Source organism: Tinamus guttatus, unplaced genomic scaffold (genome assembly GCF_059628265.1).
Source record: "Tinamus guttatus ecotype Peru unplaced genomic scaffold, ASM5962826v1 Tinamus_guttatus_pri_ptg000260l, whole genome shotgun sequence".
Taxonomy (NCBI): domain Eukaryota; kingdom Metazoa; phylum Chordata; class Aves; order Tinamiformes; family Tinamidae; genus Tinamus; species Tinamus guttatus.
Genome location: NW_028288794.1, coordinates 5077230 through 5096179, shown reverse-complemented (window position 1 = coordinate 5096179; position 18950 = coordinate 5077230). Strand labels below are relative to the sequence as shown.

At 37.4% G+C, this 18950-nt stretch overlaps 1 protein-coding gene across 2 annotated transcripts in view; it reads right to left on the bottom strand.

The window, feature by feature from the left end:
- LNPK (lunapark, ER junction formation factor) overlaps positions 1–18084 on the bottom strand; it is a 33848-nt gene extending 15764 nt beyond the window's left edge. Inside the window, exons 1-6 of one of the 2 annotated variants that reach the window (XM_088527042.1) lie at positions 18000–18084; positions 14392–14475; positions 13006–13050; positions 11713–11900; positions 7978–8036; positions 4933–4973 (exon numbers count right to left, since the gene is read on the bottom strand). In XM_088527042.1, the coding sequence (XP_088383168.1) occupies positions 4933–4973; positions 7978–8036; positions 11713–11900; positions 13006–13050; positions 14392–14418 (360 nt within the window). In that variant the 5' untranslated portion in view covers positions 14419–14475; positions 18000–18084. The remainder of the gene's footprint in view (positions 1–4932; positions 4974–7977; positions 8037–11712; positions 11901–13005; positions 13051–14391; positions 14476–17999) is intronic. The other variant, XM_088527043.1, reaches the window with a different exon arrangement.
- Positions 18085–18950: the final 866 nt, after the last annotated feature.

Sequence of the window (18950 nt, the reverse complement as noted above, 5' to 3'; positions counted from 1 at the left end):
TTAACTTTGGGAAAATATTTATTACTCATAGGAGTGGTAGATAATCCTGTACATTGAGAGGTTAGCATTGACGACCAGTATCAAATTTTTTCCTCAAATCAAAGTGAGAGCCTCGAGTCTTTCTGCGTGACTGAAGGAACAACACTTACAATCTTCCTTATGGGGCTTCTCTACAACTAATACAAGAAAAATATCCTTTGGCCAGACATGATGAAATTCAGAAAAAGAGAAAAAAAGAAATTTCACAATTCCTTGAAACTATCTACTACGCTGTTTTTCTGAATCAATTGATAGGACAGTAGTTTTTCATATATTGCTGTCTTCACAAAATAAAACACATATTACTTTGAAATTGAAAAAAATCTCATCACATGACTCAGATTTCCTCTAGCTCATTTTAAAATTGATACTTTCAAGTTCCTCATATTTTGAAATTCATCATTCGTAGCTTCATAATTTTAAGACAGTTGAATCTGAATAACTGGCACAGCTGAGACATGACAAACTTGAGATCACAGAAACTTAATTTCTGTAAGCAGATTCAATTCTTATTGTTGCACTTCAATATATTTTTCTAGAAATAGTCAAAATTTCACTGACAATAGCAAATTATAAGGAATCGAGCATGTCACAGACCTTACACTGTTTCTGAACATGCTAATATAAATACTTGATGAAAAAAGAAAAGGCTCAAGTATCTAAAAACCTACATATTTATCAAATTTGCACAGTAGGAGCTAGCTTGTGCACTGCCATAGCAAGTTCATTTAAAAATGCAAATCAACACACTGACTCCTGGATCATTCACCAAACCTCAGATACAACCTCCAAACAGGTTAGCTGGATGAGCACTGACTCACTAACAGAATTGTTTGAATCCTGATCTCTTTTTCATAAGTTCCAAAACTTTTCCCATAAAAATGCTTCCTACTGCCCACCACAGGCTAATTCACAGTCTGTTATTATGAACTTGAAGTGCACAGTAACCAGATTCACAAGTGAAGTCTGTGACTGCTAATGCCACACTAATCATGGATTTACAAACTACTGGAAGTGACCACATCTTAATAAATGCATGCAGTTGTGGACTGCATTTTCTCCTACGAATAATCACATGGATGGCCTCCTTTCCAATTGGCAAGCAAACAGAATTCTTGCAGCAACTACATCAGTTGCCTATATTGAAGAGTAACTAGAGCGGTATATGCTAAGCTTCTTGTAATGCAACTCAGCAACTGGAGATTGGCACAGTGCAGGCAGCTTATTCTTCATGTTGCCACTTGTGTTTCCAAACTAAACCACTTAGTGCCTCAAACCCCACTAAAGAGGAATTTCTTTGCATTCACACAAAGCTAAAAGATTAGTTTCAGGCTACCATATATGTGCTCACATACAGCAAAGATGCCTTAAGATAGGAAATAAGCTATTTAATCCACAAAAGTGAATTCAAGAAATATCTTAAAATCTCATAATTTACCAAAACAACCAAAATAACTGTTTTCTGTAAACACTGCAATATACAAGTACCACCACTTCCAATCATTTCTCAGTAAAAATGACCTTTCGTTAAAGATTGAGTTTTGCCTTCCAAGTCTTCAGTACTCTAACACACAGTGAAAAGAGAAGACTAGGCTAGCGAGATGGTTAATTCTTAAAGGAATCTTTGCCATATATGGAAGGCCATCAAATATCTGGTGTTTTCTATGCCTGAAACACAAAGTTCATTAGAAATTAAATATTACCAATAATAAATATCAATATTAAATATTATCAAACTTTGTATGTTGCTTTTAAGACAACACCGAGGAAGTCTTGAAATCAGACATCGTTTTTCTGGGGAAAAGAACTGATAAAAACTTTAGAAAGTCTTACTTGAAATGGCTAGAAAGTCTGAGCCAAACATCCCCTTCAGACAACTACCACCAAATAGCTGGGCAAAAGTCAGAGAAGTTTAATATCAGCAAAGTAATCACTATGTTATCCTAGCAACTCTGTCATCAAACTAAGAATTATCCCATCTTTTTAAGACTGCTACTTCAGGTAAAGTCGCCACCAACTCCCACCTGTAAAAGCTTCATGTGTCCTGTATCCTTGCTTTAATGTACATAAGCCTTCAAACTTACTGCTCTATGCACATTCAGGCTTAAGGACTGATATCCTCATTAGCTGATGGAGAACTCTAGGGGCCAAAACAACACATAACCAGTATTTCCCTTATAACTACAGAGAAAAAAAAGTCACATCTTCAAGTAATTTCCTAGTCATAGCTAAGGCACTCAATCCTGCCTTCCATGCCATAGAGAAGTACTTGACATTCTGATTCACTCACTAGGAATACAGTACTCTAGGGTCTCAGTTCTGTGAGGAAAAAGCATAACTCAAAACATGCTACAAACAATATTAAGGGGCATTTCATGCTGAAGTATGTTTTTATTGTCAAATGTCTTACCCACAATAAAACCACATGATTGTGATATCAAAGACTGAAGCTTTTAACAGGTTAAGCTGTTAAGCAACTAACTGCACAATCACCACACCAGGGTACATCCAGTAGACAGAGCTTACTCCACTATTGACACTTTCCAGCATGTAAGTAAGGTCACTAAGGAAAAAAAATGGACTGCATGCCCCAAGCACAGGTACTGTAACACGTCTTAAACAGTCAGTTGACTTGATACCAGCTCTCCAGCAATCAGACTATGTAAATGACTTCACTAAAGTGAAAAACGGCTTTTGTGGCAGACTGGCAGTGTCCAGAAATTACTTGCACTACAAATAAACAGATAATATTTGTCCCAGATACTTTAAGGATCTATTTGCAAATTTTTTTAAAAAAAATGATTTTTATTTAAAAAACACTCCTTCCCCCAGCACTTCCATAATTTTACTTGGTGAAGTTTTCCTTTTTCATTAGGTGAGTGTTATTCATAGCCAAAAATGAGACTAAGAAAATGAAACCAAAGTGAAACTGACTCTGAACAGCATCTAAAGCAGTTATTACATAAAGCAGTTGCAAAAGTGATTTTATCCAAGAGCCAAGTTACATTGTCTCATTACCTGCATCTATTTCGGCTCATTTCAACATGCTAGATTTCACATATGGTGACCTAATTTTAATGCTTAACTGAATACCTTTAAATAGTGATGAAACTCCTAAGAAAGTCTTTGGAGTCAAAAATACTGATAAGACTGATTCAAGAGGGTGTAAATAAGCCTTCAGCAAGGAACTGGAGTTAGATACCTAGTAAATCTGGAGATAAGTGATCTCCCCCTCGCATCCCTCAGATGGAAAGACTGAGGAGTTACAGGTCATTGGACTTCCTAGGGCAGAGAGACACTCTGAACTGTTATTACCAATTCTGTCCAGTAGTTTGGTTTTAATGGTTAAAGGTGGACATATATCCTATTAAATTCCTATTTTTATGTTCACCAGAATATAATAAAACACTCTCCATTATGAATCAGCTCTTATTTCTTCCTAATCCAAATCATTTTATTCAATTACTGTCTTATCTTCCAAGAGTGTTAATCCTGCACACAGAAGCTTGACACTACTGTTCCTCCATAGTAAAACTTGCATGATTACAGAAAAGTAACTTATCCAAAAATGTAGGTATTATATTTAAGACTACAAAAGCTGTCTTGTTCTCTGTAGCATTGTTTCTACTTAGATAACTTTTCCTCTATTCCTTTAAAGCAACTCTAAGCAAATTGGAAAGATTAACTAATTTCAGTTAAGCAGTATTTGTACAATGGGATTAAAAACTTAGCAGTTGTACTTATTTATTCCATTCTCAGAAAAGATAAGCCTCTCTGACTTCTTTACCATCTCTCCAACCACACAAGTCAATGTAATGGATTCCTCAATATAAAGATTAGGAGATATAAATATTAGTGAATCCTCTTTATCAAAGGACAGTTACATAATTAGGTTACAGGTTATTGTTTTTATATCTATATTTTAACAATGACAAAAAAGTAGAAGATCACTCCTCCTGCCTTCCCATGACTGTTTATTACAGACTTCTCAAACCTTTTTGGCAACTTTTTTTTTCTAGATTTCCCTGTTAATTTAACTGCCTTGGCAAACAGTCCAGAAGGAACGAGGTGACTACTTCAGCATACTCAAACAATAAAGCCTTATAATTCACCTTTCAGAGTATTTTTAATTATATTTGTAGTGTGAGGTAGGAAATAATGCCAAAAGCATGAGCAAAAACCAGATCTTTTCCTTACTTTATGACTAGCTAGACATGAAAAAGCTATCAGTCTTATGACCTTTCCAAAGAATGTAAGTTATCAGACTTGGAATCTTTTCCTTTCAAAATCCATCTTGCTGAGATTAGGTGTTGATCAGTTGAAGCAAAGACCTGGCATATATCAGGCTCATACCATTAACTCATTCACACAGCTCAAAATAGATGAGCTCAAGGTACAAGACATAGAAGATAAATCTGAGAGGAAAGAGTGTAATGGAAATAACAGACAATAAAAAAGGGAAATAAACATTATTGCAATGAGGTATCAAATAATCTATTACTTAATGTGAAACACGAGAGAAGTCCTTTCTGCTGTGTATGAAAAAAGACAAGGTTATTAAAAATACAATTAAATCAATGTAATAACTAATACTTTTTAAAACCCTAAAGTAAAAGAATTAGTCAGCAGTGAGAGGGTTAAAGCACACACATTCACTTTCAGGTTAAACAGACTAACAAGTACAACAGAGGTGAAATGGCAACTTATTCTCCCATACATGCATGTTTTGCTAAAGGAAAGCCTTGTGCCATACATGAAAATGTACCATAAAGGAATAGTAATATTTCAGCCTCCCTTCAGATCTTCATCTATATATTACAATTAAAATCAATTTATAGGGATGCAAAAACATTTAAGTAGAAAATAGCCAGCCTCACTTGAAGTTTTACTTACTATTTTTTTCTTTTGAGATTTTAAATCTTCCAATGCATCATCTGAAAAAGAAATATGCATTACATTCACATTAGGAGAGAATTTCAGCATATACTCTGAACATTAGTTTTGCCCTGTAAGATCATGTTATATATTGCCCACAAGCAATTTAAGTTTTGCATATAGCAACTACAGTTTTACATGAAAGTAAATCATCTTAAATCCTGAAGCTGCTCCGAAGTTACAGTTCAGTACTATCAGTTTACACTTGTTGCTATTAAAAAGTTTTATGTATCACTTCTTCCTTAAGCAAGCCAATTCTTGGTAAGACCTAGCTTTGAACTACAATAAAACTAGTAAAATACAAAAAAAATACACTTAACCTCATGAGTCAGACTAGAGAAAAAGCCTGAGGTCTAAGTTTTAATATAACTATTTGAGTAACAGATTTACTGGCTTTAATATTTCATGTAAGCCTCTTACACCCTAGTTTCAAATGTTAGGTCAATTCCAAGTTTCAAATCTTTATTTCACTCTTCCAGTACTTTCAGAATACAGCAAAACCCTTATTTTATAAGCTATTAAAGGATCATTTCTCTGCCAAAGATAAGGTGAGTTGTTCTAACTAGTAGCCATCTCATCTCTAAAAGGAAGGGAAGAAAAGTCAAATGCTTTGAGGATTCTCCTATAAATTGGTGTTAGGAGCTTGGCACTCATTGATAACTTGGTATCATCAGCTCTCTACCTCCTTTACAGCAGAAGCAGTTTAAAAGGAAAGGGTTTTTTTGCCCATCCTAGTGGATGGCACTAGCACTACTGGACACTAGCAGTTCACTTTTTATGAGTTTATTTTTTTTTAAATCCAACTTTGAGAGATATTCCATCTCCCAGTAAAAGCATAAAATCACAAGAAACAGCAATGAAAAAAGCAGACTAATTAAATAATCAAATTAAATAAGCAAATGTAAGTGATAAGAGCATTAAGTTACTTCAGAAGCATTACAAATAACGGAAATGTACCAGTTTGTACTTTTGGAGTCACCTATAAACCTGCTTTGATACAACAAACCATTTTATTAAGTGTATACCATACTAAAACTGGGTACATATGTAATTTGAAATAAGATGCCAAACAAGATCTATTTTGCACTGGGCTGGCCCACAGAGGATAGACAATTTGAAGAATTATGCAACTTCAAATTATAACTAAGGCATCCTCCACTCCTCTGAATTTGACATTTACATTGGAATCTTGCCTCTCAGGAATCTCAACACAGATTAGCACCTTGAAATGCACCTCAATGTGCTAGGGTATCATACAGCCAGACAAGTAGCATACAGTCAGTTTTTAGCAGGTCCTTATGAAAGGAAATGCATTTAGTACAAAAATGTGTAAAAAAATATATATATATAATCTCTCACAAGCCAAGGCAATCAGTTTAAAGTGTAGCCAGATGTTTCTGATCACCACTTCCTGCTTTCAACAAACTCTTAAACCAAATATCCCTTCAAAAGTGGCCAAATGACAATTATTGCAAATCATTCTCAAAAAAAAAAAAAAAAAAAAAAAAAAGAATTCATAGCAGTGTAGTAAATAAGCATAAGCTATCTCCTTCACTGTCCACACTTCAAGGTAGATCAGAAGGCAGCTTAACTGGCTTGCTTGACTAGGCTTTAAAAAAAAAAAAAAAAAAAATAGGAATCCCGTAATCTTTCAAAACCACCCTTATAGAGCTTCACGAGGCATTTCCCTAGTTCAGAGCACAGTTCTCAAGAATTGTGTAGTTATCCACAGAGCTTTACAGCATTAATGATCTTCAACAACTCCAAATACATTGCATTAATCCATTCCAGAATAAAAGACAAGCTTCAAGACACTGCATCAGCAGTCCACTATCTCACCTAGACCTTCTTCTTTACTGCTCTCGCTTTCATATTGGGCATTTGATTTCTCCTTTCCAACTACGGGACTTACATCTTTGAATTCAAACACTTCACTCTTACCCCATTTCCAGAATAATACAAAATATTCCTTTGGGAATGTTCCAAAACCTTTACAAACAAGTTCAACAAAAAGGTACAGATTTGCTTATATGCTAGAAATTGCAGTAAGTGTCTTGAAGTGAACTAGAAAAAATGTACACACATATTCCTCTATCTGGTCATGAAATGCAAACACACACTCATCCTTAGAAATGAATCTCAATACCATATAATACATCAACTATTTTATTTGTACATAAAATTCTATGTCCTATACTTGCATACCAAATGTAAATATTAAATTTTAGAATTCCAAAAGTGATGTTATTAAACTCATAAGCTGGCATGATTTAAATACATCGTGTTCCTCTGCCAGTCAAAGTTGGGTGCATTAAAAGTTTTTGTATTTTTGCTCACATCACAGTGTACTGTTACAGGCTAGACTGTTTTCAAAGAAAGTCACAAATGAAGCAAAAACTGCATACCAGTGCCATGGATACAGTGTTTAAATTTTGCATTAGAAACTACATATCCTTTAACAACTCCTAGGCTACCTCTGAATATCCTGCATTAGCTTCTTTATAGTTACATGACACACCACTTTCATCAACTCCTGAAGTCATCCTAAAAAAACTCTTTTTTCCCCCCTTTTCACTCATATAGTAATACACACATTCCTTGAAGAATCTTGGCTCTCAGGCTATCTCTTCTATATGTAATGGAATAAGGTGATAGAATAATTGCTAAGTGCAATTATTGAATGGCTGCTACTACTACTATTTATATCTCTTTTCCTCATTTCTATTTCTCCACTACATTTTATTCCATCACATTTTAAAGCATTCCAGCCAAAGTTATGATTTCATAGTGAAACAAAGTGAAAAGTTAAGCAGCATCCTTCACGTTCACTCATGAACCGCATATGTGGTAAAAAAACAACAGTTCAGCCAATGCTAAACATTTTAGTGTTAATCAAAAGGCTACTCTCCTCCTGGAAGTCATATTACCCAAAATATTTACATTTTCATAGAAAGCCTCATTGCCAAATATTTCTATACGCTAAAAAAATGAAGAAATACTTACTATTCCTTTCTGTCCTTTTGGAAAAGAAAAAAATGAGCAGTGTTCTTATAAACCAGATTCTTTAAAACAGAAAGAAGAGTTAATTAAATTAATTAAAATATATTACAGTAATCATTTCTTAAGTCATTTAGGAAGCAGGACAGTTAATGCAAGAGACTTACCAGTATCTTGACTACACAGGTGCATCTAAAAATCCTACTATTTCTATTAAAATACAATCAAATACTACTAATACAGGTAGAAACATTAAGGAAGTAGCAGCAGTAACACAATGGATTGCTAAACCTTCCTTACTAACCTGTTTCAAAGCAAAGTAGAAGTAAACACCAACCATCAGGCACAGAATGCTGCAAACTCCAGAATCACACAACCGCTGAGGTTGGAAGGGACCTTTAATGATCATATAGCCCACTCCCCTCTGTTTAAACAGGCTCGTGCAGAGCAAGCTGTCCAGGACCATGTCCTGGCAGGTTTCTAATATCTCCAAGGATGGAGTTGCTTGTGTTGCAGTTTATGCCTATTGCCTCTCATCCTGTCCCTGGGCATCAAGAAGTCTGACCCCCTCCCTTCAGATACTGATGCACATTACCAGGATTCCCCCCTCACTCTTCTCTTTGGGATAAGCAGTATCAGCCTTTTCTCACAGGAGACATTTCCTAGGCCCTAACTTTGATAGGGGAAAACAAGAAGATCTTAAAATAGATCATTGATTATAACTATCTGATTACTTGCTATACTACTTTTTTTTTTTTTTTTTTTTTAAAGGGGAGATGTTTATTGGAAACTTTAAATTGAAGAGTGTGCAAATAGCTGAAAATTACTTAGTCACAAGCTCTTATTACACAGATAAAACTAGTTAACCTAAAAAGTTACCATCTTATGCTCAAAATTAAGACTCGGGAAGTTTGAGGGAAGAATTCAGTAACAACAAAAGCTAAGATATATCACAGGCACTCTGTTAACTCTTCCAAGCAGAGTTAACTGGCCCAAATCTTGCCTATTTTAAAGCTTTGAATCCAGTTCACTTTAGCTGTGTTTCAGCAGGCTTTGAGACAACATAATAGTTTTCTATGTTCCTAAAACAAAACCAGATTTATGCCCATTTTCATTTGGAAGGGGTCTCTGCAACCATCAGGACATAATTTCTTCAAAGGCTTAGAACTGTGTAAAAGTTGATGTTTTTCCTGGTAAATTAATAGGCCTAAGCCAAGCAACAAATCTCATACTTTACTCCTTCCAAGAATATTCGTACCAAGCTCCTAGTACCAAGCCCCATATTTAAAAAAAAGAACTATCAAGGTTTTAAATAGAGTTTAAATAAAGTGATTGATTCATAGAATATTTTTTGCTTTTATATGGTAACTCAGTTCAAAATGCTTTCAAAAGTTAAGAGAAACATCTAAGTCAGCTAAGTTAGTCAAGACAACTGGAAAGTGAAGTAATCAATCCCAGGTCTGATTAACAAAGAGAAAGAAATTTGACTCCTTCCCACTCTCAAACTATTAATAAATAAGAATTTTTTAAGAATATAGCTTTGCTCACACAGTATAAGGAGCATCTCTCTCTCTCAAATAGCAGTAAACGCTTATAGTGTTTGAATTGTATTTAAGAATATGCTATATGGACAAATTTTTTTTTATTGCGTTATGTATATTTAATAAAGGCAGGAGTCTTCCCCATCTAATCTACATTTCAAAATAAAGACATCTTGTCTGATTTCACAAAGTAAACTTTAAATTTCTTCTTTAAGAACTTGGATGCAAAAGCTTTATAAGCAGACTATTTCAGATCAGTTTTACAAGCTTAAAATAAAAATACGTCAAAGAATTAAAATGAATCAGGCAGAACAGTTTGCATCTGAACTAGTCATCTTCAAGCACACCATTCGAGCACGTATTATTCTTCCTAGTATCTCAGATATTTATATATACATTTTTAAGTTAATGATACTATACATTTCTGGAACTTCACTCGCTCTACCAACATCAGTAACATGCTCAGACCCTGAGGGAACGACCTAAGGCAGAAATAAGCTGGTGACTGACTGCAGGCTGGAAAATGCAGACATATTCCAGTTTGATTAGAGCAGGAAAATCTCTAGAGCTAGTACTGGGTGGCACCAGGCTTTCAACATGGAGTCACCTCTTGACCGAGGATGAAGACAAGCTGGCAGCTGCTTGCCATTCATACCTGCCAAAAAAACTGAAGGGGAATAGCTGAAAAGAAAAATCAGATAAACAGTTGCAAGTCATAAGAGAACCCGAGCCCAATTCTAAACGTTTGCAAGCTGACAACTAACTTGGAATATAACAGCAACCCAACGTGAAAAAAAATGAAGTGAGAATTGGAAAAAAATGGAGAAAAAAATCCAACAAAAACATCACACAGCAGGACTAGAAGACAACTACCACCGTGAGTTAATGAAAAGGTTAATTTCCCTACTAGTCTAACACACATGAGTGAAGGGAGGCTGGTGATATTTCCTCTCCTAGACATTTGCCTTGTTAGCATGAGCAAGTCCTACATGATAACGACAAAGACGTTCAAATCACTGTACTTAAGAATACAATCAATTTATATTGCTCTGTCAAAGATTAATTTGAGCTTTATCTTCTGTATTAACTCTCTCTAGTCAGGATATTGCTGACTATGTATCAACATCACAGGATTCCATAACAGCAACATATTACTACATTATAGATAACAATATGACATAAAAATGATCTTCAGGTGGATCTTCTTGCATGCTATGTCATGCAGGATGCTCAAGAAGCTTGCAAAGGGTTAAATATTTACATTTCACTCTGCCACTCAAGGCTAAAATTAACTCCCCTTCCTCCCCCCCAAAAATCAAAAGTTTCACACAGATGTTGCAGAAATGAAAACAGTATTTAAGGTTTTCACTCCAGCAAATTAGTAAATGAACATATATACAGAGAGGCTGCTCAGAAGATTGCTTCACTTTCCTGGAAAAATCTGGGCTTGGAAGCAGAGGGAAAAGATAGGGAGACAGCAAGCGGGTTTAGTGAGGTAGCCCATTTTGTTTCTTTTTAGAAATTAAGTTTTTCTTAGAGAAAAAGAGCCACTCATGAGGAAGAGCAGTCTGAGTAGCTCACTGATAAGTAGCTGCCAATATTTTCTCCCATTTCCAATGAGAAAATCCTTACATCCAAATTATAATAGGAAAATTTCTGATTGAAAAAGAGTCAGGCTTTTTTTTAAAAAAATAACTAATTATGTAAAACTGATCCTCAACATATTAGATGACCTTTTAAGTCACTTCTCTGTTAACATTCACCTAACACCTAAAAGTACAGTTTCTCCATTCATTCTTGCATTTCTTCCCTATTTTTATGCTGTATTTTATGAACAGACAACATAGCTGTCACTTTCATCTTATACTAGTACTTATCCAAAGGTAGCAGAGGAAAAAAAAAGATGATGCTATTCTATTTATAATACCATACAGCTGTTCAAACACAGGCCATTTTAGACCTAGTATAATTTTCAAAAACTATGCCACATTGGATGCTAACTCTGATGGTCAGATTTAGTTCTACACTAAACCCAAGGCCTCCAGGAAAGTGTCTGCCGAGCTATTTGAATTTATTTTAAAGAAAACTCAGCAAGTTATGACAACTCAAGAATGACAACAAACCCAAACCCCTGATGAGATGTATTTTCCATCTCATTGCAAAGGACAGCAGTTAATTAAAAATAGGTGTATTTACTTACATCAATGGAAATGCAAAAAATGGAAGTGTCATAATCAACCTTGCTGTCCATTCATCAGGAAGACACCACAAATACACAACTAAACAGGTAATAAGATAAAGAAGTGAAGAGTAGAGGAGTAGCCTTCCAACCCATAGTTTCTGGAGTCTCTGATTTTTTTCTCTAAATTCTTCTAATGTCTGTATTTCCTGGAAATAAATGGGAATTCAAGAGTATTAAATTAGTTGGTGGTTCTAAGCTGTCCTCCAATGTTTGTTAAAATTAGTCTCATCAGTTTAATAACTGACAATGCTTGATGAACAGATAAAGCTTTCATAGCAAACTACATCACAGTGTAAAGGTTACATGTGCCAGTCTCAACACAGCACTGCTGGGCAAGTAATATTATAAATTAGCACATTTTTCTTTATATAATGATTTAGTAAAACTGGGACGAGGAGGCATAGTAGCTTCTGAATGCCAACTTTTCTATGTTTATGCAAGTCTGCTACCACCATACTTTGCATCCTAAAGCTTCCATCAGACATCTGTGGTATTTCAGATGCTTCTAATACTACCCTAGTAACATGCAAAATTGCCGAAATTTCAGTCATCTCAGATATGTTTTCATTTCAGTATTTCCTCATATTCAGAATGAAAAACTGAACATCTGAATTACGCTTTTTGCATATTAAGAAGTGATCAAGCAATGCTATTCTGTGTTACTACTATGATTGCATTTCGAGTGACAGCAAACATACTTTCATTAAAAGGAAAAAAAATATCAACAGTATATTTCAAAGCAGTTAATTTTCCCATGTAGCACAGAAAGTTGTCACAAATTCTGTCTATAATCACAACTGATTACTAAGCTATCTTCAGTTATTCTGCCCATGACCTTACCTATTATCACTGTAGGTAGAATTGTAATGCTTAAAAGCATATATGGATGCTTTATTAATGTATCTGATGAATCAACCTTTGCTTTAGTGACATTTTCTGGGGAACATAAAAGAACTTAACCATTAACTATAATTAGATTGCCCAGTCAAGCCAAGCTCACATTCATTTCCATTACAGTCTTTCTAAATGTATATTTAAACTATGGTGTGCTACAGTGGCTTCTGTTTTTTAATGATTAATGGTAAGGGAAATAAAGGTAGCAGTACGTCTGAAACTCATTCTTTAGCCTATCCGACCAGAATAACTACCAAAATAATTTAAATTTCATTGCAGTATTTTACATTTGTATGAAGAACTGCTAGCAAAAGGACATTTTTGGACAAAAGCAAATCACCACAAACACACACATACCTTATCAATTTTTTCTAATACTTCTACAGTGGAAGGCTTTGCCTGCTTACATAGGAAAGAAAAGAGATGTTAATCTTAAGAAAATTCATCATCTTGAGAGTTACTTCAGGATAACAGCTTCCTAACAAAAATACACATATCATAATAGATTAATATATTGTCTACTTAACACAAAAAGTAACCAGTTCTCCTACCTCTGATTGTCATTATTACTGAATTCCTTTCTTTTACAGTTATCTGAAGGTCTCCTATACCACAAAAGATAGAAGGCTACAACAAACACGCACAACAAAGTATATGTGGGTAGGAATAGAGTCAAGGAGAGAACTGATGAGCAGGTGGAAAACGTAAAAAGGGAACAAACCAAGAACCTCATTATGAAAACTTCATCTTTTGCAACTTTTCATTCCACAAAGACACATGCTCTACACAAGTCATAAGCACTTGCAAATAAGTTCTAAACCTCAGTAAAACTCTCCTTAAGAAAACCTGAAATCCATCTACAGTTCTTCCCTGGTTTCTTAGAGGTATGAAGCTGTTATTTTTCCCATCCTTCAGAACACAAATTAAAAAACCACAGCCTACCCCACATAATAGACAGAGACTCCCAAATTCCATGGTGATGCAAAAACTAACATTTTGCTTAAACTCTTGCCTTTAAAGGTAGCTTTGTATAGGAAGCTCTCAGATAGTTTTAAAACAGGCAAAGACAAACCTAGGCTGAAAACTTGCACCTGTGACCACTTAAGAGTGGTCACAAACCTCACACCCCATCCCATCTAAGCTTTCCCATAAACTCAGTAGACCATTCAATAACAGAGAAGGCAATAAAGATAATTAGGAACGATGTATATTACATATAATATAAAACTATACCTACTAAAATATTTGAAGTTTAAAACAGATGATACTCTGAATGCCTCATACTCTGAATATATCTATTTTCATCTAAAAAACTACCAAGCTTTAAAGTTTACTATATCTATCCTTATGAAGCAGCACTTAACTACTTAGAGCTAGTCAAAACTTACAAAACCAGAGTTTTAACTTAAAACAAACCATCATTAGAAATTCATCATTAGAGAGAAAAAAAAACACACACACACACACACGAAACAGACACACAAAACACACATCCATCCACTACAGTTTTGGGCTCTTTTGGAGGACAGGGGACAGAAACCCTGGTCACTAGGTCTCACACCCACTTGGCTACTGACTTTTAAATCAGTATATTTATAGGAAAACTTCATCATTAACATTCAACCATAAAGAACAAACAGAGAATTACAAGAATCCTATCAAGCGATTAAGAACAGTATGTCCTGGAAACTCCAATCTTCTAGACTAACTGAAGGTTATTAGATTGTAACAAGGTTTACTTACCCTCCATCTCGAAATTAATCCACCCATCTTCTATGTCTGGGCAAGTGTTGGTAGATTTAATCAATCTTCCACTACAATTCAGAGCTAGAAGTAAAGCATTAGGTACTTAAGTGTTATCTACAATATATTCCAAGATTAAACAATTTATTGCAATACCCAAAACATTTCATAAAATCATGGCCTAGTTATCTACCTTTAATTATTTTAAAATCTGATCTTCCATTTTATAGCTCCACTTCTTTTAAGTCAGTTCATCACCCCTGACACAGCCAAAACTTATTTTTACTTTGGAAATACTTAAACCAGAAGAGAGCACTGAGAAGTGGAGCCACAAAACAACTGTTTGAAGAAAGGCCAAAATCCTAACAAAACCAACTTACAAAATTATTCAGGTAGATTATTTAAGAAAACGATTTCCAATTAACACCTCGGCCACTCATAACTCGCAGTGCTTCTTCTCAGCCTATCACTCCAGACATACACCATTAATATCCTACGCCTCATGATGAGGAGGAATTCTTCAATAAGCTTTAATGCTTCCCTTTAATGCTTTAACCAATATGACCTTATGGTGTAGTGCTATTATTCTTCACCGGCAAGATTAGTTTGAAGTACAAATGACCAGAGTTTAAAATCCAGCTATGGAGACTTTGCCCACATTGACAGGGGCTCCCCGCACACAGCACAGAGTGCAGCCACCAGCGTATCAAGTGGCACTAAAGCCATTCCACAGAGGCAAAAGTAGCTCATACTCTAGACAAATGTGGAACCTAGGAACAGCAGTAATTCAATGAAATAAAAGCATAATTCCTTCCCATCAGTATCTGGCTAGAATCAATTCACATTGAATCACAGGACAGCATAATATAGCAGAATTTCTCTCCAGTCATTTAATTCACAAGATTTTTACCCAGTGAATGAAAGAGTTACCATCACAGCAACCTTAACAGGAAACTAATGCTCAATTAGAGCATTACTACAACAAATTAGAAACTAGTCTTTTTTAAGCCTTAACTCTGTAATTAAATAAAATTTGGGGGGGGGGGGGAGGGGGGAGGAGCGGAGAGAGAAAAGAGTACTGGTCTACCTAGAAAGAAATCTAAGATAGACATAATTATTAGTGTAGTTATTAAATTGCCTTTGGCCAAAAACAAAAAAAGCAACCTCATTTAAATCCAAGTTTGTTCCCAAAGTTACCTGAAACTCCCAAAAAAATTAACTTAGTATCAGAGTGTTCACCAGAACTAATGCAGTCTGGCAAGCTCTTCACTCTAATACAACCAGAGACTTTTGAATCCAGAATGAAGATTTTGAAAAACAATCCTTGCAGATAGTAAGAAAATCCATATTTGAACTGCCATGAAAGTGAAGCTCAAAGACACCCGTCATCTCTCCACTGTAAAATTACCAGCACTAGGAGGGTGAGCTACAGAAAATAAAAAGCAGTTACCTCTGGGTCTCTGGAATAACTTCTCAAAGTCCCTACTACAGCAACTGAGCTCAGTAAAACAAAAGCAACAGTTTTATTTTTCAAATGCACAACTCTACTGTTCGCTAACCCTGAGAATTTTATACAACTTCCATGTGGTGACTACAGGTCAGATTCTACATGCCAAGTACTGCAGCAGACCCTATTTGGGCAAACACGCTCTTCACAAAGACTTGGACGAGAGACGGTGTCTTCATTGCAAAATGACACAAACGCTATACCAAAGGCTCAAAATCGTCAGTTAAGAAGTCTGTAAGCTTAGCATGAAGTTCACACATCTCTCTTGCTTCCCTAACACTGACACTATTGCTAGGAGCAAGGGCATCTCTCAGCTATGGGCCTGCACACAAACACATGTGAACTGTGATACTCCCATGGCCTTTTCATATGCATCTCTGGCACCACAGCTTGAGATCCTGAGCAGTGCAGGTGCTGGGAGAGAGGTACACAAGAGCCACTGGTGACATCTTCATCAACAGTCTGTGCACTGGAGTACATTATTTCAACATAGCTGGCAAATATCTCAGAGGGAAACAGGCTTGACAAGTGTCACCACACATAATTTCACATTAACTATGACGCTGATAGGCTCACCTACACTGCTTTATGTTAAGTAATGCTACTGAAATCCTCTCTCAAGCTAATAAGGGTAGAAATTAAATTCACAGTTTACACAGTGAACCCTTATTTTTGCAGACAAAGTTTTCACCTGCCCTTGTGGAGTACCTCAAAAATTTCCCTTCTCTCTTCCTCCGCATCTTTTCGATATGGCCACAACATTCCAGAATTCACCCCTCACATCCTACTCTTGATGTCAACACTATTGCTTCTACAAGCCCTGTGCTTGCCCTCCACAGCACACAGCACTTGCCCTCCATAAGACACACTGACTTGGCCTATTTCCACACACACTATTTAATATATGAATGAGACACCTGCAACAACTGCTTTCTGTAGCCTTAAAAGCAACAGTGGAAATATTCCAAAAACACAATGTAGAAGCTGTATTATCTGACCAGCTCAAAAAAAAAAAAAAAAAAACACTCTAAATGTCCTCATAGCATCTTTTTTACTCCCAAAATATGCAGCTTAATAAGTAAAACACAAAGCAAAAATATAGCCAGTAAAAGAATTACAGAGCAGAAAGCTGATGGATTATGCATACTTACAAAACAGTCATCCACCAACCTTTTAATCTAAATAAAATAGCTTGACAAATTCATTACAATTTTATCAAGGCATGCAGTGGAGCAGACTGCTTTCTTCAGCTAAGAATGGGAGCATTTTGTGTCTCCTGTTGGACTTAGGGTGGATTCCAAACAAAAACAACAGATACCCCAGGAAGAGCCCAAAGCAAAGATGAAAAGCATGCAGAACATCTTTTGTGTCAGTCCCCACTCTTCAAGCTTCTTTCAACCTCGTTTTAAGATGAAGAGCTTTAAAAAGAGCTCTTCACCACCGTACAGTCAAGGAAGTCAAGGCCTGTCCAAGGCAAACCAATTCTCCCGTCCTGTAGCCAGTTTCCATGTGAAATTCACCTTTCCTACTTTCCCGCAACTCACCAACTTCCATGGTGACTGTGAGGTTTCCTTTGCTACAAAAGCCCGGGACAAACAAGCGAGCAGAACAGAACTGGGACACCATCCACTACCTGCTGGTCTCAGCACCTTTCAGAGAAACCAAGCACCTGATCTTGTTCATTTTTAAAATTCACTTTCACAGAACTCCACATGTAAGCACCCAAAGACCTTATGCTTTAAAACCCTCAATTAGAAAGATAAACTCAGCTTCCAAAAGTGTCTTTAAGCAATCCATAAAGGAATGGGGCGATCCGGCGCTCCTGGGCAGGCTCAGCCCAGAGCAGCCGCCCGTCCAGCCGCCTGCGTGAAGGCTCCGGGTGGGACTGGGGCAGCCGCAGCCCCCCCGGGCCATGTCCCCTACCGGGGAAGCCCGACCCTGTCCGCAGCGAGGGGCTGAGCCCACGCAGGGCCGCGCCGCGAGCTGGGGGGAAAGGTGCCGCCCGACGGCCCACGAGGAGCCTGAACCGGCCCGGGCGCCACTGCCCCGCCGTGCCGGGAGAGGCCGGTTCCGGTGTGGTTCGGCTCGGTGCCGCACGTACCTGCCCCGGGCCGGGCCGCGCATCCCGCGCCGCCTGCGCCGCCGCCCGCCGCTGGAGGAGGGGCCGCCGCGGCGGCCGCGCTCCCATCAGGCCCCGCGCGGCGCGCGCGGCCAATCCGCGGCGCGCGGGGAGGGGAGGGGCCGTTGGGCGGCGGGGGCGGTGCCGCAGCCCGGCGCGGGCGCGCGGGAGCCGCGGTAACGGCCGCGGTAACGGCCGTAGCGGCCGCGCGCGGCGGGGGACCCATGCGGAGGGCGTCGGGGTGGCGGGAGGCCCGGGAGCCGCCTCAGGTGCCCCTATAACTGTCTGTAGCTGGAATCGCAACCCAGGGTGGAATGTTAGTTAATTCAAAGCAAAATAATGGCAGTTAGTGCGGAGCCTTTGAGTAAACTAGGTAGACTCTGACATCAATGCAGAGTGGAAATTCTGAGATACCCCTACAGCTTCATTTCCCCACTGAGATCTGGAGTTTTGCTTCCTTTCCACGTGGAAGAAGACCTGGCAACTATGCCCTTTCATCTCTTCACCTTTTCTCCGTAGATCCCCATCTGCCAATTAAAACACTTGCAGTAATGACTATCCCTCTGCCAAGTGGACCTTTTTTTTTTTTTCCCTTACAGGTTAAACACATCTATAGCACGCTCCTGGTTATGATACTTCTAGCAATATGTTGCTGTAGAGAAGCTGATTTAAACGCTAGTGAAAATGCTAACGTATTTATTTATTTATATTTTTATAACCCATGATCTAGCATGGTATCCATTTAAAATAAACACAGATAATGACAGTAACAAACTGAAAGGCTTTGGGGGAATGCTAGAGCCAATAGCAGCTATTCCAAGAACTTTCTTTTTCCAAAATTGTCATAAACTTTTTCAAGTCACCAGGAAATTAGCCTCAGAGCTGAATTGGAATTTTGACAGGCGATTATAGGCCATGCGTGTGACCTTGGGC